Raw genomic sequence first — 27,207 nt, forward strand, 5'->3', positions numbered from 1 at the left:
CATCTTTGAAGGCTAATCTGTAAGATGGAAAGGACATTCAGTGATGTGGGAAATGCAGATTCCTACTGTAATGAAATTCCATTTTATACCCATTTGTTGGAAATTTTAAGAAGCCTGACAATATCAACGGTTGAGAGGGTGTCATCAACAAGATCTCTTGTAAATGGCTGGTGGAAGTGTAAACTAGAAAAGCCACTTTGGAAAGCTGTTTGGGATTGTCTATTAAAATCAAATATTTACATACTCTGCAACTCAGTAATTCCAATGCTAGATGTAAGCTCTAGACATGTGAACCTGGAAGCATCTGTAAACTTCTTCATGGCAAGATTGTTGTAATAGGGGAAAAATAAATCTGGAAGCAATCCAAATGCCCATTGACAGAAGGGATAAAGTATGGTATATTCACCCAGTGGATATTATACAGCAGTCAAAGCAAATGAACTGCCACTATAAACATCAATATGGGTGCATCTCAGCAAAATAAAGTTGAGTAAGTAAAAAAGGTCACAGAAAATTACATCTAGCATGGAACCTACTTTTTAAGCTAAAAATAACAAACTAAATAATATACCTTTTAGGAATACATATAGTATTAAACTATGTGTTTTAAAAATCATAAGAAAGATAAATACAAATTCAAGATAAAGATAACTTTGAGTTAAAGAAGTAAGGAGAATGGGATGGAGGAAGGCCACACAGTCAGAAGTAAGCTGTTTGGTTGGGGGGAGGTATAGATCAATGGTAGAGTGTGAGCTTAGGATGCACAAGGTCCTGGGTTCAATCCAATTTAAAAAAAAAAAAAAGAAAGTAAACCTAATTACCCCCCCAAAAAATAAATTTTAAAAAAAAGTAAGCTATTTTCAATATTCTAGTTCTTGTGCTGGTGGTGGGTTTACTGTATATATTATATTATACAAAGATGAATAGATATTTGTGTTCTTTTTTTATTATAGCATAACAAGTTTTCCTATAATTTAGCAACTTAAAACAGTATTTGTTGTTTCACATCGTTTCTTGGGTCAGGCATCTGGGTGCATCTTAGCTGTGTGGTTTGGGTCAGAGTCTCTCATGAGGTTACAGTAGTTGTGAGTCAGGGCTGCAGTCTCTAAAAGAGCTGGAGGATCTGCTTCCAACAGGGCTCATTCACAGGGCTCTCAGCGTAAGTCTCAGTTCCTTGACACAAAGGCCTCTCCATAGGACTGCTCATGACATAGCTTCCCCCACCATAGCAAGCAATCAGAGAGAGAGAGAATATGAGTAAGAGAGAGCCCAAGATAGAAGCTGCAATGTCTCTCATAAAACTACTATTGAACTAACACACCATGACTTTTGCTGGATGCTACTGATCACACATACCAACTCCAAGACAAGGTGGAAGGGGCCTACACAGGGTATGACTATTAGGATGCAGGGGTCACTAGGCACTATCCTGGAGGCTACTAACAACCTTAATAAAACAAAAAAGAACAGGGTGTGACCCAATGATGCAAGTGTGTTAAGAAGCAGTTATGTGTACCTGACGCCAGAAAATAAACAAATAAATAAACAAATGCATTCAATTCTAAAGACAACAGGATATAGGGGAAGGAGTGAGAGGAGCTTTAATTCTAGCTCTACCACTTTCCAGCTTTATGATTTTGGGCAATTTACTTGACTTCCATTTATTTTAAAAAAAGGGATGAGGATATTTACTTGCCTCTTTAATTTTTTTATTATGCAAATATTCAACCATACACAAAATTGAATAACAAATATCACATACTTATCATCCTGAATCAACAACTTTCTAGATTTTAGCACTTGCTTCATTTATTTTTTCCCCTCCTAAAGCATCTTAAAGCAAATTCCCAACATTGTGTTATTCTATCCCTATATGCATTGCTTAAAAATATGGAAATTTTCTTATAAACTCACACATAAAATTAATAATTTTTTACAATATCTAATATATCAAAACTATATATCAGATTTCTTTAAATGTCTCAAAACTTACTTTTTTTTTTACCGTTGGCTTATAAGAATCAGGATCCAGACAAGGTCCACAAATTACACTTGGTTTGGCATACCCCTTAAAAATCTTTCAATGTAGAAGAGTCTTTTTACTCATTCCCATTTTACCCCCTTGTCTTGTTGGCTTATAGAATATCTTACTTGCTGGATTGATCTGTTTGCTTCCTTGTGAAGCTCTTTCACTTGTTCAGCTCCCTCCTATGCTTCTAGAAAATTGGAAGTTAGACCTACAAGCTTGAAGCAATTTAGATTCATCTAGTTTGGCAAGAATATTTCATAGGTTGTGCTATGTATTTCATAATGAACCACAATAGGAGGCACAGGCGTGTGGACTCCCCACTTCTAGTGATGCTGAGATTGGTTAGTGGTTGCAGGGAGTGTCAGCCTGCTGCCTCCACTGTGGAATTCCCCACCAGCCTCTCATCTATTGATAGCTGACTGAATTATTTCATAAGGAATTACAATATGGTGATTTCCTAATTCTGTCCTTTGCTCCCCTTCTATCAGATGGAATTGTGTTATAAACTTCCCTCATCAGCCTGAACTATTTGGTTACCACATTAGAAGAGGCATGTGTTCCCGGTTTCACATCCTCTCAGCCTGACTCCTACTGCAGCCATTGCTGAAACAACCCGCTTCCTGCGGGAGTAACCTGACAGCACCACTCTTCGTTTGTACTGCATACATTTCATGTTCTGTCCCCCGAGTTCCTCTGACTTCGTGACAACTTAGAAGAGTGAGGGGGCTAAGGTCCCAAGGGGTAAATTTGGACCAATGGGAGATGGAAGCTGGTAGATAACTGCTCCTCTCTTGTATCAAGCTGAAGAATATATTCTACGTAGCAACTTAAGGCGGCCCAGCAGGCTCAAGGCCTTACTTGCCCACAGTGATGACTAACTCAAGAACACACTTGTATTGACTTTCCCTGTTTCACTCTCCTAGTCATCCACTGCTGTTTCCCGAGATCACTGTCCAAAATAAACTATCTAAAAGTAAACCCTTGTCTCATGTTCAGTTTCCAAGGGGGTAAGCCAGGCTAAGACACCACTAAATGTAAGTCATACAGGAAAGGCAGAATAAATGCTCAATTCTTTCATTACATTGCAAATACTCAGTGTATTGCTCTAGTTATGTCTAATAATCAACCCAAGGATTTATATGTCATCAATGAATTTCAATCAGTTGTAGTTGGCTTCTTTTTTTTGAGGCTCAGAGTGTCCCCTTTTCAGCCAGTGGAAGCTCCTTTATGCCAATCACTCTTTCCCTTTGACCTATTCCAATAGACTTTAGACTTTAATAGTTTCCTTGATTCACAAAACAGGGTGTCCCAGGATCATCACGTGCATTTCTAGCCCCAGACCTGACATCTGCCATTCCTCCAAAGAACTTCCTTTATTTTAATAAGAAGTGATATATTGAGAGTATGACATGAATGCTAAAGGTGCTCACTGGTACACGATTATCATTACTTCTAGGGCTTTTTGAGGGATAAAACAAGTAAATGTTTTTTTCTTCTTCAATAAATGTAAAAATTCTCCTGTTTGGATACAAGAAACATTTTTAAGAAGGCAAAATCAAGGAGGGAGGGTATAGTTCAGTGGTAGAGTGAATACTTAGTATGCATGAGATCCTGGGTTGAATCCCCATTGCCACCAGTAAAAATTTTTTTTAAAAGACAAAATCACTAGTTCATATTCCCAATTCACCTTTAACCTTACATGGATTCTACTTCTCTGATAATCATTCCTAATAACTCTAATATTGGTTTTTACCTGTAATATACAAGAACAGTTTGAAGGTAATACTATCTATATTTCTACCAGCAATAAGACTATTGAATAAAGTTTAAGACTTTTTTGTAAATCTACTTATCCTAAAAATATATTCCTCTATGAATGTACAGTGAAAGCACTATTTTCTAAAGTCATTTAATTGTTTACTTGGTGTGATTATGCCACCAACTTAATATACAGTTAGGTAATTTGCTTTAGTTGTTTTCAAATTTTAGGAATTACATTTTTCATTTTAATTTAAAATTATTTTGAATATGTCTATACATGATTCTAAACTCAAAACTATATAGTTGAGGTATATTCATCAGAGTAGCCTGCTTCCACGCCTGTCCCGTCCACCTGCTTTCCCCCATCCCAAATGTATATAAATATGTATCTTACCAAAAAAGCATACTATTCTATTCTGCACCTTGGTTGTGTTGTTGCTTAAAGCTGATAAAAATTCCAGAGATCACTCCACATCAGTGTAAAGAGATAGTTTTAGTGCTTTTCTCATTGATTTATAAGAATGTTTCACAAAGAAAAAGTATCAACTCGTATCTTATATTTGATACAAGTATTATTAATGTATTAAAGTTTTAAATTTTAATGTTTATCAAATTAAAAAAAAGAGATGGCCCTTATTCTATTTTTAGAGTTATATACTGTGTTTCATTGCATGGATCTACCCCAGGTTATTCAACTAGTCCCCTACTTGTGGTTATTTGGTTTGTTTCCAGTCTTTTGCTATTACAGATAACACTATACAGCCTTGTGCATAAGTCATTTTGTATTTGGGGAAGGGTTTCTAGAATTGGGATTTTTGGGTCAAATGTAAATGTATGTAGTTACATATTATATAAACATATATGTAATTGTGCTAGGGATTATCAAATGACCTTTCACAGTATGCCTTTTACATTCTCACTGGCAATATGTACCATCCCTGTTCTCTAGCCTGCCAACTCAGTAGGTGGTCAAACTTTTGGATTTTTGCTAATCTGATTACTTGCCTCCTTTTATCGTTCTGCCCCAAGGTATATGGCCATGCTTTCATCTGCTTTTGGAAGAACTCTCTCAGCATAAACAATAGGTGATTATGTTGAGGGTGAAAGAAGAAGGGTGGCTGCAGTGTCCCTATCTATTTCCACTCTACTAATCATGGAAATGCCAAAGCCCAAAGCATACACCATCCTTGTTAAGACCTTGTATTTCCAAAGCCTGGTTTGAGTTTCCAGCCAAGGAAAAGGACATCAACTATAACTTCACTTCCTTCTAAGGTCAGCAGAACACACAGAGGATAGTAAGTGAAGTCCACTGGCACTCTACCAGCTTCAGGATCCTGAGAAAGGTGAAGGAGTAAGTGTGAACATGTTTTGTCAGCTCACTGTCTCCAGAACAACCCCAAAGCCAAAGAGAAGATGTCCCTGTGCATGGATTTCTTTTGCTGCTTTGTAGAAGTAAATGTTATGAGTGGATTTTTTTCCCCCAGCATCTCCCATTTCCATGTATTCTCATGGGTGACTTTACTCCCTCCTCACCCCAGAGGACACTTGGCCATGTCCTCAGACAAATCTGGTTGTAACAACTTGGAGGGTGGGGTACTGCTGGCATCAAGTGAGTAGAGGCCAGGGATGCTGCTAAACATCCTACTATGCACAGGACAGCCTTCAAGGTTCCCATTCCCCAAACACAACCTCCCATAATAAGTATTATCTGGTCCAAAATGTCAATAATGCCAAGGTAAGAAATAATGTATTCTTTCTTTGTGTACACATTCACAGATATCTTCAAAATGACTATTATCTAGTGGCAGAGGAAGGGCGGAATCCCAGATACTCCCCCTCTTTGCACTGCCATAATTTACTAGTAATTCAGAAATGTCTTCAGGCAGAAAGACTCGAAGGAGTTATATATTTATCTGGAAGATTAAATAACAGATACCATTTTAACCTTCTAAAAACTGATTATCATTAGGTATAATGCAACCTTTTAACAGTAAGAATAAAGGGAAGAGCTGATATTTAAAGTCCCATGAATAATCAAAAACTTGGTTAATAGAGTATGACCAGAGAATAATGCACTTGGCTTCTGTGGAGAAATTAAAGTACATGCTGTGAATTGGTATTAAGGAAATTGCTTGAAAAGTTAGTCTTAAGGTACCATGATTCCGAAGAAACAGCCTCACGTGCACAATATATTATATTCAGTCTTTTATCTCTCTTCGTTTTTTCATGAGTTCTTTCACCTTGGATAACCCAGAAGTTCAGGCCTTGGAACTTTTTGGAATGGTAAGGTATCTCACTTTCCATATTTATTTTCATCTAGAACAGACCTGAATTTTATTGTCAGAAGTTTGTTATCTCCTTCACAGGAATTATTTTTGAATTTCAGCTTGCCTTATTTGTTTAGTGGACATAGACTGTTTAATACTGATGAGCATAATTCACTGTACTTAAATGTACCCCTGAAAAGTAATGCCTAAACTGAATTTTTGGAAATAAAATCTTATTTTTAAATCACAAGGGAAATTTTCCATTTAGAGGGAGTTTGAGGCTAAATCTTTTTAGAAAAAAGCATCTTTTGTGCAAAGTGAATACTCTTTAAATTTGCCCGTTTTTAAGTCTGTTTTTTTATGTAGTCCAAGTCTAGTCCAGTATTATGCATGATGCTAATTTTAAAAATACCAACTATGAATTTTAAAGGATTTTGAAAGTTAAAGAGAGTTTTACTAGCTATTTTTAGGGTGTAAAACTTGGTAATATATCTTTATTATTAACAAGGGTTAACACTTGTTTTGGGTGATGAGAAAGGGGGGAGAATTGTAGACATACCTGATAAAAGAATTGGCAGCATTACAGAACCACATTGACAACAGTGAGAAGAGTGGTTGGTAGCCCGTTACTTACAGACAGTAATGTAGCTAAGAGCATGGATTCAGAAACCAGATTGTCTGGGCTTGCTTTCCAGCCTAGTGTGGCCTTAGGCAATTTACACGACTTGGCTGTGCCTCCGTTTCCTCAAATGAATCATGGAGAATACTAATATTATCTACTTAATGGGGTTGTTTTAAGGATTAAATGAGCTAATACCTGAGCTATAACTGGAAAGCACTAGAGTCAGTGATAGTTTTGGATCCTGGATGGTGAGCGAAGCTTCCTTCTAGAGGTGGACTCCGCACCCACGTGGGAGGCACGATTGATCCTGCCTCAGCTGTACACAGAGTAACCGAGGCCAGGAACCGAACAGGGAGAGTCTCGGGCTGGGGGACGGGGCGGGGTGGGAGAGGACCTTTCTGCCCGGCCACGCCACCTTTCGTCCAGTTGGGAGCTGAGGGCACGGGAGTTCAGCCTCACGTCCGGATTTTTGCCCCACCCGCCCAGTAAAGAAGCCGCAGCCCACAGCTCCTGAAGCCCCATGGTTCGAGAGGCAGCCCTCACGTCCGTCTACTACCAATCCAAGGCTGGCGGCGGACAGCTACGAGAGGCTTCCCAGAGGAGCTCGGCGCCCACACCAGGATCGCTGCCGCCCTCCGTCCTTGCAGACCGGGAAGAGGAGGTGGGAGGAGCTGAGGCTTTCCACCCAATATCGCCTTCCGCGGTTCCCCTCCAAGGCCCCGCCCCTTCAGTGCGTTCACGGCTGTGCAGTAAAGTAGGAAACATTCTTTGCTAAACAGCCCGCCTCCGTCTTTACGGCAAGCCGCATTTCAAGCCTCCAACATGGCGTCCTCCATTTAGGCATTGGCCGTGGTTTCTGCCATAGATGGCCGTGGGCAGTGCTGAGTTAGGGCTGTTATCTGTCTAACCCGGGCTGCAGAAAGCTGCAGTTAAAGTTCTTTTCTGGTCACAGCTCCAGGAACCCACCCTCCTCGGAGGGTCAGGAATCGCCGCTTCCTCCTAGTTCCTGCAGGTTCCTCATCTACCCCTGGCTCGTTCCCGCGCCACCTCCGGACACCTTCTAGTCCCTGACACCCCCAGACTCAAACTATGAGCCTTCGGCAGCTGCTTTTGCGCTTGCACGGTTATTTCGGGGTCTCTGCCCCACCGCGTCGCCTGTGGTGGTCCCCGTCCCTCGACACCATCTTCTCGGTGGTCTCCTGGCGTGGTCAGTCTTCCAGATCCCCGGCCCACTGGAACCAAGTGGTGTCAGAGGCGGAGAAGATCGTGGGCTACCCCACGTCCTTCATGAGCCTCCGCTGCCTGCTGAGCGACGAACTCAGCAACATCGCTATGCAGGTGCGGAAGCTGGTGGGGACTCAGCACCCTCTGCTTACCACAGCCAGGTGAGCTACTCCCTCTCGCCTTGACACACTTGCACCCACTCGGGTCCCTTTTCCTGGCCGATACACCGTTCCGGGCTCGCTCAAACTGGCTCTCTGTTTCTTTTTACCTCTTCTTTTCTTCAGCCCTCCTAGACATCCGATGTTGTGTCTTCTCTAGTCCACTCCCTGTAACAGTCTACCTTCATTTGCAGAAGAATGAGAACACGTACGCTTTTCGCGTTTTTGCTTAACTATTGAGGGTTAAGATGCCTCAGTGATTTGTGGAGAAATAGAGTGGGGATGTGGGTTTGAGTCACTTCCTAGAAATGGTCTTTTAAAAGTGGGATAGATTTATTTTCGGTTCCGCATTATTCAAGAGGTCACCTCTATAAAGAATGGGGAGGGGGAGATAAGCCGAAAGTAGACAGTTCTTTGCAACGAATGTCTCAGGCTTGAAGTAGGAATTTATCCAATCAGTAGTCATTTTCCCCTTGAGATTTTTTTTTAATCACTTATGCTGGGCTACTACTGTGAAACCTGCCATTAGGACTGTAAGGACCACAACTTTTGCTTACACTTAAAAAAAACTCCACCTTTATATTCGTAAATAATTTCAAACATACTGAAACGTTGCAAGAATAAAAGTAGTGTAAAGAACACAACTTTTGTATACCCTTTAATCAGATTCACCTATGATATACATATACTATTCACTTGTATATTTTTTCTGAATCATTTGAGGGTAGATTGCATATATCGTGGTCTTTTACCCCTAAATACTACATTGTGTATTTCTGGAGCATAGGAATATTCTTTACATAACTACATTACAGCAATCAACATACTTTTAATACTGATACAGTACTTTAATTTAATTTACTATTTATACCCTACTTTTGTTAGTTGACCCAGTAATGTTTCTTATAGCGTTCTTTCCTCTCTAGGACAGGATCCAGCCTAGGATCAGGTACTGCATTTAGTTGTCATGTCTCTTCAACTGGGAACATTTCCACAGTTCTTTGCTTTTATGACTAGAGCGGTGGTTGTCAAATGGGGCAGTTTTGCCCCTTAGGGAACATTTGGCAGTATTTGGAGATGTTGTCACAACTGGGGCCTGCTACTGGCATTTAGTAAGTAGAGTCCAGGGATGCTGTTAAACATCTTACAATGTCCAGGACAGCCTCCTTCAAAGAAGAATTATTTGCACCAAAATGTCAGTAGTACCAGGGTAGAAGAACCCTGAACAAAAATTATCTTTTTTTCATGTTTTTTAAAAAACTTTTATTTTGAGATAATTGGAGATTCACATGCAGTTGGAAGAAATACTACAGAGAGATCTAATGTACCCTTTACCCAGTTTCTCCCAGTGGTAACATCTTGCACAACTATAGTGCAATATCACAAGCTGGATATTGACACTGACAATCAAGATGCAGAATATTTCTATCCCTTCAAGGGTCCCTCATCTCGCCCTTTTGTTGCCACCTTCACTTCCTTTGCCCATCCTCTTGCTTTAATTTTTTATGAGACACCTGCCATTTCTTTGTTACTACAAAAGTTACCAAATAGCAATTGTAGAGTGATTTTATTTCTTAGCATCATTCCCAGTTATCAGGAATGTTGTTTTAAGAGTAGGCTAAACTTGACCTGTATCTGTTAGTTCTCCAGAGATTCTAGATGATACACACTCAAAACACACATACATAAATGTTTTAAAGCTTAATAATGAAACAAATGAGCTTACCATCCAATTGAAGAACTATCACTTTATCAATTCTGTTGAAGCTTTATTTCTGTATTTATTGCTCCATCTCCCTGACTCTCACTATAGGAATTTTGTGTTTATTTTTTCTTTTTAAAATTACATGAGTTTTCCTTAAATAATAATGTGTTTAATTTTGCTCTTTTGAAATTTATAAATATAGTAGTTTATTGCATATGGTCTGCTATGATTTGCTTTTTATATTTATCATTGTTTCTAAGATTTATCCATGTTGTATTCAACTGTACTTCATTAGCTTTTCACTAGTCTGTAAAAATCCTATTGTGTGTATATGCCACAGTCTTCTTTCAATCAGCATTTGGGTTGTTTACAGTTTTTGGTGTCGTGGAAAGTGCTGTTGTGAATATGCTGCATGCGTCTCCTGGTGTACTTGTCTTGAGAGAATAAAGGCATGTATGCATGTGTTCAGCTTTAGAAGATAATACCAAATCGTCTTCTAAAGTGGTTGTACCAGTTTACATTCTCACTTGCGGTATCTGAGTTCAGGTTACTTTGTGTTCTCACAACACTAGAACCATAATGTGTCAATTTTTTCCTAATTGAATAGTGGATTTCTGTTAGTTTGGGGGTTGTATAGTACATTCAGCCCTCTGTATCTGTGGGTTCCACATCTGTGGAGTGAACCAACTGTGTATGGAAAAAAATTCAGGAAAAACAATTTTCAGAAAGTTCCAAAAAGCAAAACTGGAATTTGCTGTGCACTGGCAACTACTTATACATCTTTTGCATTGTGTTTACAGCTATTTACATAGAATTTACATTGTATTAGATATTGTAAGTAATCTACAGATAATTTAAAGTATAGGGGAGAATGTGCTATAGGTTTTACGCAAATACTGTACCATTTTATATGAGGCGTCCTCAGATTTTGGTGTCCATGGGGATTCCTGGAACCAATCCCTGGTGGACTGCATTTTGCATTGTGCATATGCATATTGTAGTCTCTATAATAAAACACTGAAGTGAAAAGGTCAGAGCTAAAAACAGCCTTATTAATGTGCATTTTCTGAGGATTGCAATTCATTTACTTAGTTGTCAGAGCATCAAATGTGGCCTTAGAGAAGATTCATTCTGAGGCCACCAGAGACACACTAAATGAGAGCTTGTAAGACTAGTGGCTCTGAAGATTTCCTGATTGTAGCCTATCCTGCCTGTCTAGTCCCATATTACAGTGAAAGAACTGGAGAGGAGCAAAATAAATGTTTCAGCAAAATTGTTGTAGTAGCATATATGGATTACTTTATTTTCTAAGAAAGGAAATGGCTAATCTGCATGTAGTTTTATTACATTTATTTATATTATTTAAACAGTCTAAACGTACGGGCAGCTAATGAACAAAAAACTTGGGGAGGGTATTGTTTATCTATTTATTTTAGCAAAGAAGCAGGCACTTAATCCATAGGGTAGGCAGATTGTGCTTATTGTAAATTATAGCTGAAAATATAGATTAAGCAGCTGTATTATTTCATATGCTGCACCTTACTTTGTTCAAATCTTGACAGCAAAGCTTTGATAACTGAGGGAGATCCTCTCAGTATGCTAGCCAAAGGGCACAGAGACCCCAGATAGTTGATATAGTTAGGACACCAGGAAATTGGATTTGGTAAATTTTTTTACAGTTCCATTTTACATTTTGAATTTCTATTATTTGCTTAAATCATTACTTTAATCCCTTAGGTCATATTACCTTTTGGATAAATAGACATGGTATGTTAGGGATGAGTTACGACTGATAGCCCTAAAAGTTAGATAAATGGTGATATCTTTGGCATACAGGAGGGAAAAAAAAGGAAATTGCCATAATTCATTATTCACTGCCTTCTTTGTCTTTACCTAAGCCATCTCATCAAGAAAAAGGAAAACAGCTTTGAAGTATACTTTTATAACAGTTTAACTGAGAAGTGAGGTTAAATTTAAAATCTTGAGATGTAGCAATTAGCTAATTTTTTATCCTCGTCCTTCTGGATTTTCTAGTATCTCTCTGTTGTAATTTCCAATTAGATAAATAAACCTCAATAAACTAATTCATTTTATTAAAGTTTATGGAGAAATATAAAGACTTCTACAACATGGGCTGTGTCCCTTGAGAATAGACATTGTGTTGGACACAAATATATTTACAAATATTTAACAGAAGGAAGTAAATGATTTGTGGCTAATGAGTACTAGAGACATATTAGCTATTACATTTAGAGATATTAAAGTGGCCACAGGAAAGATAAATACTATATGATATCACTTATATGTGGAATCTAAAAATAAAACAAACTAGCGAATATAACAAAAAAAGAAATAGACTCAGATATAAAGAACAAATTAGTGGTTACCAGTGGGGAGACTGAAGGAGGTAGGGGGAAGATAGGGGCAGGGGATTGAGATAAAAACTACTGATAAACTACAAGGATATATTGTATAACACAGGGAATAGAGCCAATATTTTATAATAGATGTAAGTGGAATATAACCTTTAAAAATTGTGATTCATTATGTTGCATACCTGAAACATATAATATTGAACATCACCTATACCTCAATTTAAAAAGTTAAAAAAAATAAAGTGGCCTGCAATAGTAGAGAACCTTTCATGAAGAAATTGGGATGTCATTAGGATAGAGGGATAGAAATTATATAGGTAGTGTTCTAGGGTGGTGGTAATATATGACATTTTTTTCCTTCATGACACTATTTTCTTACCTAGGCTGTCATACTTTTACTAGGTATAAGGAGGACCTTAAAAGCAAGAATAAGCAGTACAATAAAGAAAATGAGTAGCATGAACAGAGCTAGAATAGCTAAAACAATGTTGGAAAAAAAGAAGAAAATGGGAGGAATCACTCTACCTCATATTTAGTCTAATATACATAATGTCATTGATCAGGACAGTGTGGTATTGGCAGAGGAATAGATGGATGGAACAGAATAAAGAACTAAGAAATAACTCAACACAATCAACACAACTGATTTTTGACAAAAGTTCAAAAGCAATTCAATGGAGGGAGAATAGTCTCATCAACAATTGAGACTATTGCACTATTGGTGGTGGAACAATTGCACTATTACAGGCAAGAAAATGAATCAGGACCTAAACCTCACACCATATTTTAAAAAGGTCTTTGTAAAATGTGTCATTGTGAAATCAATGTAAAATGGAATTAAATGTGAAATGTAAAACTATAAAACTTAAGAAGAAAACATAGGAGAATATCTTTGAGACCTAGGGCTAGGTAAACAGTTCTGAGACATGAAACCAAAAATGCAGTTCATAAAAGAAAAAAAAGTCAATAATTGGACTTCATCAAAATTAAAAACTTTGCTCTACCAAAGACTTTGTTAATAGGATGAAAAGATTAGCCACAGACTGGGAGAAAATATTTGCAGATTGCTTATCTGTGGAAGGACTTGTATCCAGAATATGTAAAGAACTCTCTAAACTCAATGGTAAGAAAACAAACAATACAATTAGAAAATGGGCAGAAAGAGCTTATAAAGGTAGCAAGTAAGCATATGAAAAGATGTTCAGCTTAGCTGTTAGAAAAATGTAAATTAAAACCAGGATAAGATACCACTACATACCTATTTGAATGGCTAAAATAAAAAATACTGACAATATGAAATCACGGTTAAAAGGCAGAGAAACTAGATTACTCATTTATTGCTGATGGGAGTATAAAAATGGTACAGTCACTCTGGAGCACAGCCTAGCAATTTCTTATAAAATTAAACATACGTTTCATATACAACCCAACAATCACACTTGTGAGCATTCACCCCAGAGAAATAAAAACTCACATCAAAACCTATATGTGAATGCATATAGCAGCCTTATTTGTAATAGCCAAAAATGGAAACAACCCACATATCATTCATTGTTGAACAAATCATGGTACATCTGTACAATGGAATACTACTTAACAATGAAAAGAAATGAACTATAATGTAAATATACTTTACACTGTTGAACTGTATGCTTCAAAGTGGTTAAAATTGTAAATTTTATGTGTATTTTAGCACAACTAAGGAAAAAGTCAATTTCAAAAGTTTATATGCTGTATGATTCCATTTATACAATATTTTCAAAATGACAAAACTACAGAGATGGAAAACAGATTAGTGTTGCTAAGTCTGGGACAGTGTGGGGAGCAGGGAGGAGTGTAAATACAAAGGGATATTTTGTGACCATGGAACAGTTCAGTATCTTGATTGTGATGGTAGTTATATGAACCTATACATGGGATAAACCTATACATAGAACTGTGTATACATACACGTAAATGAATTCAGGTTTAAACAAAATGCTGAAAATGGAATAAGACCTATAGTTTTGTTAACACTAATATACTAGTATTAATTTTTAGGTTTTGATAATTTTATACTACAGCTATATATCAGGAGAAGCTGGATGAAGGATGCATAGGACTCTATACAATCTGTCCTTCTTATCTGTGAATTCTACATCTGCGTTTCAACCAACCACAGATCGATTCAACCAACCACAGATTGGGAATGTTCGGGATGGAGGGAAATTCCAGAAAGTTCCCAGAAGCAAAACTTGAATTTACCAAGCCAGGCAACTATTTACAGAATATCTACATTATATTTACTACTGTTTACATGACATTTACACTGTATTAACTACTGTTTACATGACTTTACATTGTATTAGGTATTAGAAGTAATCTAGAGATGATTTAAAGTGTAAAAGAGGATGTAGGTTATATGCAAATACTATGCCATTTTATATAGGAGACTTGAACGACACGATTTTTCGTATCTTCAGGAGGGCCTGGAACCAATCCTCCTGTGGATATTGAGGGAAGACTGGACTATTTTTGCAACTTTCTGTGAGAAAATTTTTGAAATTTCATAATTTTGAAAAGCTAAAAAATAATTTCAAATGGAGAGAGAATGAATGGTTGGATGAATGAATGAATGAATGAACAGTAAGTAAGCCTAGCAGATGGGAGACCTGTGTGTTCTAGTTTCATCTCTGTCAGTAGGTAACAGTGTGACCCGAGGCAAGTTATTCCAGCTCTCTGGGCTTTAGTTTCCTAACCAATGAACTAAAAAGTTTTAATGATTTCCAAAGGTGTTGCCAATTCTAGACTAGTATAGAAATTATTGTTAAAACTGAACATGGCAGGTAAGGGAGCCATCATCACTTCTCAAGCAGGAAAAGTGCACATTGAATGATACAAATCTATGGTCCTTTTCGTACTATTTAAAAATCTTGAAAGCTCAGAAAAAAATGTTTTCTCAGTCTCATAAATCTGACCTGAACTGATGTGAGATCATTTATAGTTTTTCCTTATCCCACCTAATATGAATATTCTTGCATTTTGCTACATAAATACTAATGTGTTTGATTACCGGGTGCTGCCCCAGATATTTCTGGAGTGCTGGGTAAATTGAACCTTCCTAGAATCAGAAAAATTGTGAATTCTGGAAGACATTTGGTTTCAAGGACTTTGGGTGAGAGATTGTGGACCTGTCCAAGATGGACAGTGGTATATAGGATAGAGTAGAGGTCCAGGCATATGATGTGGAGTGGTAGTATGGGAGAGGTTGAAGGTGGTAACAGTGCATCAGTCTCCTCTTTCTTCCAGTTTAACTTGTACCCTATAGTCCATTACTGCCTTGCTAATTAAATCTCATTATCCACTTGTGCATAATATATGTTTTTATTTTTAATCACTTAAATTTCTATAAATCATATTACTTTATCACATTTAGCTTTTATAAATTCACTGCATATATTATCTACTGTCACGAACTTAAATGCTTTTAATAAACACATGAAGGATACTTAATTGTTTAAAAGGTGATGACTAATACTTTTTTTCTATGCAGAATTGGTTAAATTTTTGTTATTGTTTAGCAGAGCTGATTTCATTGAGCAGTGTGGCTTTGTTTTCATTCATTACTCTTGACAGATTTGGCTCTTAGGATGACATTTTTGCTTAAATATTCTTTTTACTTTTGCCTTCAGAACACTCTGATCTCTATTTCAGGTTTAGATAGATGGGATCAATTTAGTGTGCATTTATTGGAGACAAATTATGACATTTAGCCTCTCTCTTAGAGGGTATTGACTCCTTGGTAGAGACTTTTTGTTCCTGACTGAGTTCACTACAGTTACTTAGCTACCTAAAAAAACCTATTAGTCTTTTCTGCATGGTAAAATTCTTCAGAGCTCTTTGAATTTATTATTAGAAATTTAATTTTAGCCTCTTCCATGTTTATGAAAGAGCCTTTCTAGATTGAGTTCTGTAATTACTGTACTGAAAACCTACATTACTTATAAAGGACTTTTTCTTGGATGACTAGGAGAAAATTATAAATTTTAATTCATTCCACAAATATTTGAGGTGCTCTGGGCATGGATATACAAACAAGAATAAGACATAGTTGCTGCCCCTCAAGAATTCATAAGAGGCAGTATAGTGAGCATGAGCTCTGGAGTCAGACTGTTTAGATTCATGTCTTGGCTCTACCACTACCAAGCTATGTGATCTCAGGCAGTTTACTTAACCTCTCTGTGCCTTAGTTTCTTCATTTGTAAAATGAGGATAATGATAGTTCCTATATCTTAGGGTTTTATGAAGAGTACATGGGCAAATATAGGTAAAATACTTAGAATAGTACCTGGAACATAGAAAGTAGCCACATGTTAGCAATTATCATTATTATTAGAATTTCATTTTAGTGGGGAGACATGCAAATAGAGTATGTTGAGATAAATGCTGTAGTATGTGTGAACAGTATGCTGTAGAGACAGAGAAGAAGGAAAAAAACCTCTCTAGAGAAAACTGAAGACTTCCAAAGTTGAAGTGGCATATGAGTTGGGTCATATTGGATGAGAAGGAAATGACCAAGGCAGGGAAAGAAGTTAAGCCGCAAGGAGTTGCTTAGCAAAGTGTAGGAAAGTAGTTGTTTGGTGTGTGCTGAACATGGGATGGGATGAAGCAAAAAGGATAGATTGGAACTGTCTGCTTCTGCTAAGATAGAGTAACAAATGCTGTAAACAAATAGAAAACTGGATGAAATGTATGAAACAACTACATTCTGCTTGGAATACAGGCAGCACAAGGTTGTGATTCCTATGAGTGAGAAAACAAATGAGGTGAGAGCTATGATCACTCTGACTTTCTGCTGAGATGTACTTTCCAAATAGCAGCACAGAGAGGGGGAACTTGAGCAGAGAATGCAGGTACTGCTGAGTTGAGGAGACAGATCAGACTTGGGGGAGGCTGAGACAGCTGGAAACTGTGGGACAGAATACAGAAGAGGATAGAGTTTGTGGAAAAAGTCTCCAGAAATCGAAGGTGCACACGAGTCTGTTGAATGCTAAGCCGCACACAGGATGAAACTCCGTGAGGCTTTGGCGCTGTGAGCTGTACAATTCTCAGAGTTCTCCCAGAGCTGGGAGGTGTGCGAGTTCTGACTGGACAATGTGGAAAGACCTTGTCAAACAGCTGGGCATTCTAAAGACCTAAGAAAAGTTATACTTTAGTAATAGGACCAGTGGTATTCTTAATTCCTACTAATTAATGTTAACTCAGAGCTAGTAGGTAATAATCCTCAAGAGGGCTGGGCATTTTCCTTTTGCCAGCTCTTGATTACCTGGGTAACGGCAAAAGATGCATTTGGGAAAAAAAAAATCTTTCACAAGGGATTTAGCCTCCTCTTCATTCGAGAACTGTGGGCCTCAGATTTGGGTGAGAGGCCACAACTCACTACTGTAGTGTTTCAGACAGGTCTCTGTTCCCTAGACCTGGAGTTTGTTTGCTTTTGGTTACTTAAATCAAAACAGATCTTAGTGGGATGGCTGTTGATTTGAGTTCTTAAGTCTGACTGATTAAATATAGACAGGGATTTCTGCTTCTCACAAGGAAACCTGAGATTTCCCAATATTCCCATATCTACCTCGCTGCCTGTGAGAGTCACCATGCGCACTTTGCTTCTGGTAATTAGCTGCTACGATATAGACCCAGCCTCCCCTGGGCTCCTCCCACCGCTTTCTGAGTTCAGGGAGTCTATTTCATTTGTAGTCCCTCCCATCAAAATCCTTAGCCCTTTCTTTGAGCCACTAGAATGATTCATAATGATTGTGGTGTGCCCCTCACCAGTCTTTTTCTTGTGTCAAGAGTGAGGAGACATGGTGAAAGCAGTATGTTAAATGAATAAAACTGTCATATAGTTTGTATAGAGAAAAGTGGTGAGAGAATAACATCTTCACCATAGGTTTTCCTTATTCCAGAGAACCTCCCCAGACGGTCAGACTGTTTTCATACTGGGAATTGCAATTCAGTCAAGTACCATCATCTGTTATGGTAAATTAATGCCAACATGAAAAAGTTTTGTATTCAATTTGTAATTTTATTCATTTTAGTTGTATAAGGACCGTAACCATACAGTGTTTGTAAGTTTTGTATTAACACATATTTAAATAACATGTTAATAAAAATCATTTAAGGCAATACTGGATGGCTGAATTTTTACCCATTAAAAATATTCTCAATATTACTCAAGATTGGGGAATACTGACTAGTTTGTGTTCTTAATTCTGGGCCCAGTTAATAAACATAAGTTGGTCATAGGTTTTTAAGTGCTGTACTACTTGATTCTTTGTGCTTAGATTCTAACAAATTAGGATTCAGACATCTGCATCTCTCTTCTCATATTGCTCAGTATCACTATACTGCCAGCTGCTTTTCATCAGTATTGTACTCTGTAATTGTCCCTTCTTTATTCTTTTGTAGGATTCAGAATTGTGTGTGTGTGTGTGTGTGTGTGTGTATTTTAAACACCTTGGAGGTCCTTTAGTTACCAAAAAATATTTTTCTCTGTTTGTGGTTTGAAGAGTTTAATGAATGTTTTTCCAAAAATATCTACCCTAGAGTAGGTTTTAAAAATGGGTACTAGATGTTAACCATTCAGTTAGTTGTTTCTGATCTAATACTTACTTGAAGTTCTTGATACATATCTTTAGCTTATGTAGTGCAGCTGGATTTGGTTTCCTTCCTATGACTCAACAAAGGCTTCTCAAAGCCTTTCGTTTTTTCTATTTTTGTGCACTGAAACTTCATTTTAACAAATATTTTTAAATAGCTTTAAAAATTACCCTTCTCTTGGAATCTCCTTGGAATTTTATTTCATTTGCTCCAGAGATTTTTTTTTTTAACAAACTGAATTGGTTTTATTTCCAGAATTGTGAGGCTAGAGATAGATCTAGTGAATATTATATCATATTCTAAAAACTTAGCAGTAGTTGTTTGAATTTTCCAAGTATTGGTAATTTGTGTGAACATATTCCTTATAGTGTTTAATAATTACAGGGCTTTGGGACAGGTACTTCCTATATCTTGAATACTCAAATATCACTAAATCAATGAAATTAATTTTATCCTCAGAATAAAAATGGCTTCACAAATCTACTTCATTAACATTTATTTCTAACTTAGGCTGTTTCTTTTATGTTGCTGTGTATTTAAAGGAATGTCATTTAGTTTCACAGGGCTAATACTAACAAAGCTTTTATTAAAAGCATTTTTTATGTAGTTTGATTATTTTAAAGTATTATTTATTTTTTCTGTACTTTTAATTCTCTAGTACCCATGAATTAAAAACAAATGTGATTGTATGACAATAAAATGTGCGTTGTACAACTTTATGAATACACAGAAAAGAGCCCCAGAAATGAACATCTAGAGGTTAGCGGTCCTGGCCCCAGCATTTTAATCTAATTTTAAAAATACTCATGGATTTACCTGGGCAACTTAGGAAAAAACTGGGGAGGAGCTTTTCCATCCTGGGTAATTTTTACTATTTCATAGGCTCTGTTAAAAAAAAAAGTAATGTCTTTGGTTTTGAATGTATATGAGAATGAGTTCATTTGTTAAATGGCCAGGGTGATGTCTCTTGCCCATAGAGGGCAATCCTGGGAGCTTGATGGTCTAATTTTCCCCCAGATTATATTGAGCTTCTCATTATCTGTGTGTCAGTTATCCAGTGAAAAACTTCTCTTATATTTCTGGTAGAGCTTATCTTGCCACCTGTTTGCTTCTTCCACCACTTTCATTTAGTAGTGAGTTGGGGAGTGCATACTGGTTTTAACTTTAATTTGGAATTCCAACTAATTTTAGTTTAACTTAATTACACTGAAAGCATAATATTCTATAAAGAGCACAGCAGTGCAGGGAGGCAGTACTAGCTGAGATTGTAGAGAAGAGCATGGGCTTCTGAGCTAACCGATACCTGAATTTGAATTCCAGTGCTGCCTTTTCCTAGCTGTGTGAACTATGGATTTTTTTTTGAGCCTGTTACCTCATCTGTAAAAGAGTTGAGATTGTTATTATTCCTGTCTCACAGGATTGTAATAAGGATTACATGAGACAACACTGTAAAATATTTAGCTTAAGTGCTCAATAAACATAGCTGCTGTTCTTAGCTATTTGTGCCCAATAATCATTTCACTGTGATCTTCTTAGGTTAGCCTTCTTTCCCCCCTTTGCTTAAGTTTGCTTGAAGGATAGTTTTAGGAACCCAAAGAAATATTATAGGTGAAAATGATTTGAAAGGTATGCTGCACTGTACAAATATAAGGTGGAAGTGGAGTATTATGACTGTTATTAGAAGCAGCAGTTGAAGCTGTGTGGTATAGTGGAAAGAACATAGTTTTGGAGACAAATTGACCTGTTCAGACCTGGCTTATGTCACTTACTAGCTGCTGTTGGACACATTAACTACTCAGATCTTCAGTTTTCTTATCTTTGAAAATGAGAATAATAATACCTATCTTGTGGGATAATAATGTCTATTCTGTTGTGACGCTTGAAAGAAAGACCTAGGCGACAACAGAGTTTTCTTTCCTCCTTCCTAACTAGACAAGGAAGTATCCCTGGCAAAAACACATCCTTTCTGAAGCAAAATGTACATTAATTTTGAGTTAGAGTTGATTATATTTTTACTAATGAACTGTAAGTAAAATAGGATTGATTAATGGGTTGGGCAGATGAAGAAAATAGGGGTGCTGGTTAACTGGTGGACCTGAATTAGATTTTAGAGTTCTTGAATTCGAAATGGTCTAGTATAAAGGAAGGAGTTCAAAATATGAATACAATTGGCTGTTGTGGGTGTGTTACAAACCCAGACAAAATAGAAAACAGGGAGTTGGGGGTCTCTTAGATGTGAAAGAATAGTATATGTCAAGATGTTTTGTAAACTCTAAGTCATTTTAGCAATGAATAAGGTATTATCTTTTTTTTTTTAACCCTTGCCAGGAGTAAAGGGGAAATGTCTGGGGATGATCAATCTCACAAAACTTTCTTTCTGGGTTTGGTATACTCTTCTTCATGGGTAAATTGGCTATTATCTGTTTAAGCAGCCATTGCTGCTACTGGAACCATATAGGCACTTAGACATCTCAGTAGTTAGGGGCCTAAAACAAGTGTTTAGATATGGTGATGCCCAATCTAGCTTTATGGATTATGAGTAAGGTGTCTGCCTCTTTATATGCCTAACACATCTTCACATCTCACTGGATGGCATTTTGGTAAAGATTCCTACAGTTTGATAAATTCTACCCTCCTATGATGTGGGGTCAGAGACTTCAGTAGCTTCCCATAATCTGTAGGATACATTTTGACTTGCGCATGGCAAAACATCCCTTCTTTCCTTCTAGTCACTTTTGCCACTCCCCACTTTCTACCCTAAGCTGTGGCCACAGGAGATAAACCATCTTTATTCATACCTGATGAGCATTGCTTCACCTTTAGGAGTCAACTCAAGTGTTAGCTCTTTTGCTAAGCATTCCCTGATTTCTCCAGGTTAAATGGCTCATTTCTCTAACTTTCATCCTCTTTAAAAATCGGAAGCTGTGACATTATTGAGCTTGCGTTCTGCAAGGTCTTAATCTGCTGGTGTCAAGTGGTGGCTGCCTTACTGGGCGTATGTTGTATACTTTAAATATATACAATTATATTTGGCAATTATTCCTCATTAAAACTGAAAAAAAAAAAAAGATTGAACCTGTGTTCTCCAGTTCACCATTTGAGATGCTTTAGCTGGCTACTTCATGGATTATTTGGCCTATCTGTATCTTTTATTTCAGACCTCTGATTTAGGTATATGTATTTCTAAGACTGTGAACTTTTTGAAAGAGATGATTTTGTCTTTATATTTATATTACCCAGCATATACTTGACACATTGAAAGCCTTCAGTAAGTACTCACAGAATTGAATTGAATAAAGTAAAACCTTTCCTAACCAGAGGCCTTTTCCTGACGTTTGCCTTACTCATTTAATTAGGTCATGATGTTTATCTTACGTATTATTCTTCATAGCATGGAACATCATGGTTGTAGATAGTGATCAACTCTTCCTGAAGAGAGAGAGGGAAAAAAATGCACTTAAGTTATAGCAGAATTGATTAAAATTAGATAGGGAAACATTTTCCTACCTGTAACGTTTGTTAGGAATGTATTACCACGATATGCTGTTGCATCCTTTTATTTTGAAATCTTCCACAGGATTGGCATATACCTTCTTCAAGACAGAAAGAGCAAAATTAAATTCCTTATGAGACTAGTGAATGATCAGAATGTTTCAGAAGATTTTGACAATATTTAATATTTAGTATGAAAATATATTAGCTTTAAGACATTGTAGGTTTAGACAAAATTTGAGAACAAATTCTAATAATCAGCAGGTGCATAAATTCTGCCCCAAAAAATGAAATTTATCATTCCATAATTTGCTCCTCTATCAAAAACATCTGCCTCCAAAGAGTGCTTTATACTGTTGGCAAATTAATTACAAATGCCAGAAGCAATCTCTGCTTCATATGATTGTGATTTTAAAAATAATTTAGATGTAAGTTATACACAAGCCATGTTATTTTAAAGTAACAATCCTATCTAAATCCTCATATTTTGGCATTACGCATGAGTGTCATAAGTTTAAATTCTGGGACTCCCAAGCAGAAATATAAGAAAGGGCCCATTTAGAATGGAATGGCAAACATTTCTAATTGGGAGGACCCTCATTTTGATTTCTGCCCTCCTGCCCCTACCCTTTAACCAAAACCCAAAGCTAAACATCTGGAGTTATTTAGGCAGAATAAATATTCTTAAAGAATGGACCCCTAATCATAAAACTTTTTTGGCACCGAAAAATTCTCTTGGATATCTCCAAGTCACATGATTCACATGATTCGTAAAAATATCTTTGAATTCGTCCCACAAGTCCTGAGTGCAGAGCTTGGGACTACTGGGAACCGAGACTGATGGAGTTGTTCACATGCTTTTAGAGTAAAGCAGTCGTTTAGCACACAAGGGTTATTCCCTCAGCTTTTCCCTTAGACTGTTCTCCAGTGAAGGTAACTTATTTGTTAAATGATGGTTTGAAAGATGTATGCCAAAGATATAAGTTAATTTTATTCTCTTTTAACGTGTTTAAACAAGTTTTGCTGCAGGGAGACAAAAAGAAAACAATATCTTTCTAAGCCCCTGTCTTCAGCCTCTGCTTCGTAGTTCTGTCCCTGCAAGTAAGGCAGAGGGAAGGGAGGAGGAATAATAGCTAAGGCTTGGGAAAACAAACAAACAAACAAACAAACACTGGTATCAATTAAGGAGTGGAATTGAAAGGCATAGCTATGTTGCCATTAGCCAACCAATATTTACTGACTATCTACTGTGAATTAAAACATAATGAGGGATACATTGAGGTAAAAGGGCTTCTTGTACTCAGAGAATGTAGGGTATTCTTGAGGAAACTAGATGTAAACATATGAAGTTTAAAGTGTGGAAGTCAGAAAAAGCAGAGTTAGTATCATCGTAATTTTGAGTCAAAATCCACAGTTAACTACGTGGGAGAATTTTAACTTAATGAGCCAGAGAAAACTTTGATGATTTCGGCATATTCTAAGTCCCCTTAATTCAGGCCTATAAAACAAAAACAAAAGGCTTTTAAGATACTGGAAGGGCATAGAGAAAGTGATGCCTTCTGAGATATTCACTATGAAAGCAGCAACATTATTATTATTAAGTTTAGATACTTCAAGCAGTTTAACTGAGGGAAAAGAACATGCTCGAAGGAGCCATTTGTGTCTAGTAGAGAAACCTTAGCCTTCAGCTGCACAATAAGCTTGGTAACTCCAGAGCATCAAATGAGCTTTCAGTGATTCTGAGCTTGATATAAATTACCAAACTAAAGAGGAAAATGTTTCCTGTATGCCTGCCTTCTTCCTTATCCTTAGAACCAAAGTGCTTCTATGTTCCTCAAGATCATGTCAAAGAAGATGTTATTATCATTCTTGTCATTGTAGTCTCTTTTCTCATTTTCCTATCTTTCCTTTACTATATTTATTATAGAGTATACTTGTTAATGTGTTTTAGTGAATTATCTATTTAAAAACATCTGAATCTGTACTCATGCCATTTACAATTAGATATAAGTAGAGATACAGAGATTATCAACTTTATGGTAAATGGGCATAAACAGTCCTTTGATTGCATGGATTGTTTTTTAAAGCAAATCTGATCAAATTTTATTTGCTTTTATGCTTTATGAAGGACATCTTTTCAGGAATTTGGAGGAATCATAAAGACAAAGGACATATTGCTATACCAGGAAGGGTGGTTTTATTTTTTCCATGAAACTAAAAAAATCAATTAGGATTTTAGCATCATAATAGATAAAAATCTCTAGTCAAAAGAGCCGTCTTTAGTATGTGTTATTTGACTAAAATTTTTTTCATTTTTATATAAAATATGTCCTTGTTAGACTTTACATAAATTTATTCAAAAAGTACCCATAATCTTACCACTCAGAGATAACTACCATTAATATTTTGGTATATAGCTGCAAGACTATAAAAATGAGTTTATCCACATGCATGTATTTTTGCTTCTTGCATTTCTCTCATAGCAGTATATAGAGAATTGCTTTTAATATTAAATAAAAGTCATTTTTAATAACTACATTGTATTCCATTTATGGATATACCATAATATAATTCATTATTCTCTTTTATTAGACATTTTTTCCCTGAAATTCTTCACTGTTGTAGATAGTGATGAAGAAATTTAAATATATGTCATTGTATACTTATTTATTTTCTTAGGCTAATTCCTAGCTTTGAATTTTTGGGAATCAGGGTATGCATATCTTTTTTTAAAAATTTTTCACAGTTTAATTCCTATTCATAGTATTATTTGGAGTGCCTGTTTTTCCTTGTTCTTACTAACTTTGGATATTGGCAATCTTGGCCGATTTGATAAGCACTAAAAATAACTTGTTTTATATTGAAAAATTTTAATATTAGTGAGATTGTCTTTTTTCTATGTTTATTGGCCAATTTTATTTCTTTTGTGAGTTGTCTATATCTTTTGCTTATTATTAATTGCATTTTTATTTCCTTATTGGCATATAAGAGCTCTTTGTATATTAAACATTTTACTTTTTCTCAAATGTATTTTTTCCCAGTTTTAAATTTTATCTTGGCTTTTTGCTGAAGTTTTGTTGGTTTTTTTCACTTTTTTATTTTGAAATAATTATAGATTCATAAGAGGTTACAAAAATAGTGCAGAGATGTCCCTTGTCCCTGTTATCCAGCTTTCCATAATAGTAACATCTTGCATATTTATAGAACATTATTAAAACCAAGAAACTGACATTGGTACAATGCTGTTCATGAAACTACAGGTGTCATTTGGATTTTACCAGTTTTTGCGTGCTTTCAATTGTCTGTGTGCCTGTGTGTGTTCTGTAAAATTTGATCACATGTACAGATTTGTATAACTACCACAATCAAGGAATAGAACTGTTCCATCACCACGAAAAAACTTCCTAGTGCTACCCCTTTATAGTCTCAATCTCACCTCTTTCCTAGCTGGTCATTCATTGATCTGATTTCCATTTCTATATGTTTGTAACTTTGAAATAGAATCATATAGTATGTAACTCTTGAGGTTGGCTATTTTCACTCAGAATAACATACTTATGATCCACTTAAGTTGTTGAGTGTCAATAATTTATTCTCTTTCATTGCTGATTAATATTCAGTTTTATCAGTGTATCATAGTTTATTTATCCATTTACCATAAGATCATTTGGATTTCCTCCCTTCCCCCCAGTTTTGACTATTACAAATAAAGTTGCCATGAACATTCTCATTTAGGTTTTTATGTGAACATAGGTTTTCATTTCTCTAAGATAAATGCTCAGGAGTGTGCTTGTTAGATTATATGGTAAATATATATTCAATTTTATAAGAAACTGCCAACTTATTTTCCAAAATAGCTATACTATTTTATATATTCCACCAGCAATGTGTGTGAGAAATCCAGTTCCTCTACATCCTTGTCAGCATTTGGTATTGTCAGTATTTTTTATTTTAGTCATTTTAATAGGTATGTAGTAATGTCTCATCTTGGTTTCAATTTGCATTTCCTTAATGACTACTGATTTTGAATATTTTTATCATGTGCTAACTTGCCATCCTTAATATCTTAACTCTTTGGTGACATGTCTGTTGATGTCTTTTTGCCCATATTCACATGGATTGTTTTCTTACTGTTGAATTTAGAGGGTTCTTTATACATTATGGATACAAGTCCTTTGGATATGTGATTTGCAAGTGTTTTCTCCCAGTCAGTGGCTCAACTTTTTATCTTATTAATGGAGTCTTTCACAAAGTACAGGTTTTTAATTCTGGTAAAGTTCAATTATTGATTTTCTTTTCTTTATGGATTGAGTTTTTGATGTGGTATCTAAGAACTCTTTTCCTAGCCTTGGATCCCAAAAATATTCTCCTGTGTTTTCGTTCAAAAGCTTTGTAGTTTCAGGTTTTCCATTTACATCCGTGATTCATTTTGCACTGAGTTTTAAAGCCATAGTTATTTTTGTTTTGTTTTGTTTTTGGCATATGAATGTCCAGTTGTTCTAGGACAGTTTGTTGAAAGGAAGACTCTTCTTACTCAGTTGACGTGATTTTACACTTTTATCAAAAATCAGTTGGTGCATTTTTATTGATTGATCTATTTCTGGGTTATCTGTTCCACTGATCTGTGTTTCTCTTCTTTTGCCAATACCATACTGTCTTGATTATGATGACTATATAGTAAGACTTAACATCAGATAGAGTGACTTTTCCTACTTTATCCTTCTTTTGAAAATTGTTTTAGTATGAGCTTATCTGTATCTGTTATAGTTCTTGTGGTGGGGACAACAAAACCTGGTACCTCTCCAGCTTGCCAGTGGGTGGAACTGGCTTTGGCTGAGGCCAGTAGGAGGCGACAGTACTCTGTTGGGTGAGCTTTTGGGCATTCAGCTAAGCCCGGAGTGGGAGAGAGAATTTGGGGGGGAATACAAAGTAGTTCCT

The 27,207-nt window shown here is 36.4% G+C and overlaps 1 protein-coding gene across 2 annotated transcripts in view; it reads left to right on the forward strand.

Annotated features, from left to right (window-relative positions):
* The first annotated feature begins 7,438 nt into the window (after positions 1-7,438).
* PDSS2 (decaprenyl diphosphate synthase subunit 2) overlaps positions 7,439-27,207 on the forward strand; it is a 185,201-nt gene continuing 165,432 nt past the window's right edge. The window contains exon 1 of one of the 2 annotated variants that reach the window (XM_010989617.3): positions 7,439-8,064. In XM_010989617.3, coding sequence (XP_010987919.2) covers positions 7,769-8,064 — 296 coding nt within the window. In that variant the 5' untranslated portion in view covers positions 7,439-7,768. The remainder of the gene's footprint in view (positions 8,065-27,207) is intronic. The other variant, XM_064486811.1, reaches the window with a different exon arrangement.

Source organism: Camelus dromedarius, chromosome 6, assembly GCF_036321535.1.
Source record: "Camelus dromedarius isolate mCamDro1 chromosome 6, mCamDro1.pat, whole genome shotgun sequence".
Lineage (NCBI taxonomy): Eukaryota > Metazoa > Chordata > Mammalia > Artiodactyla > Camelidae > Camelus > Camelus dromedarius.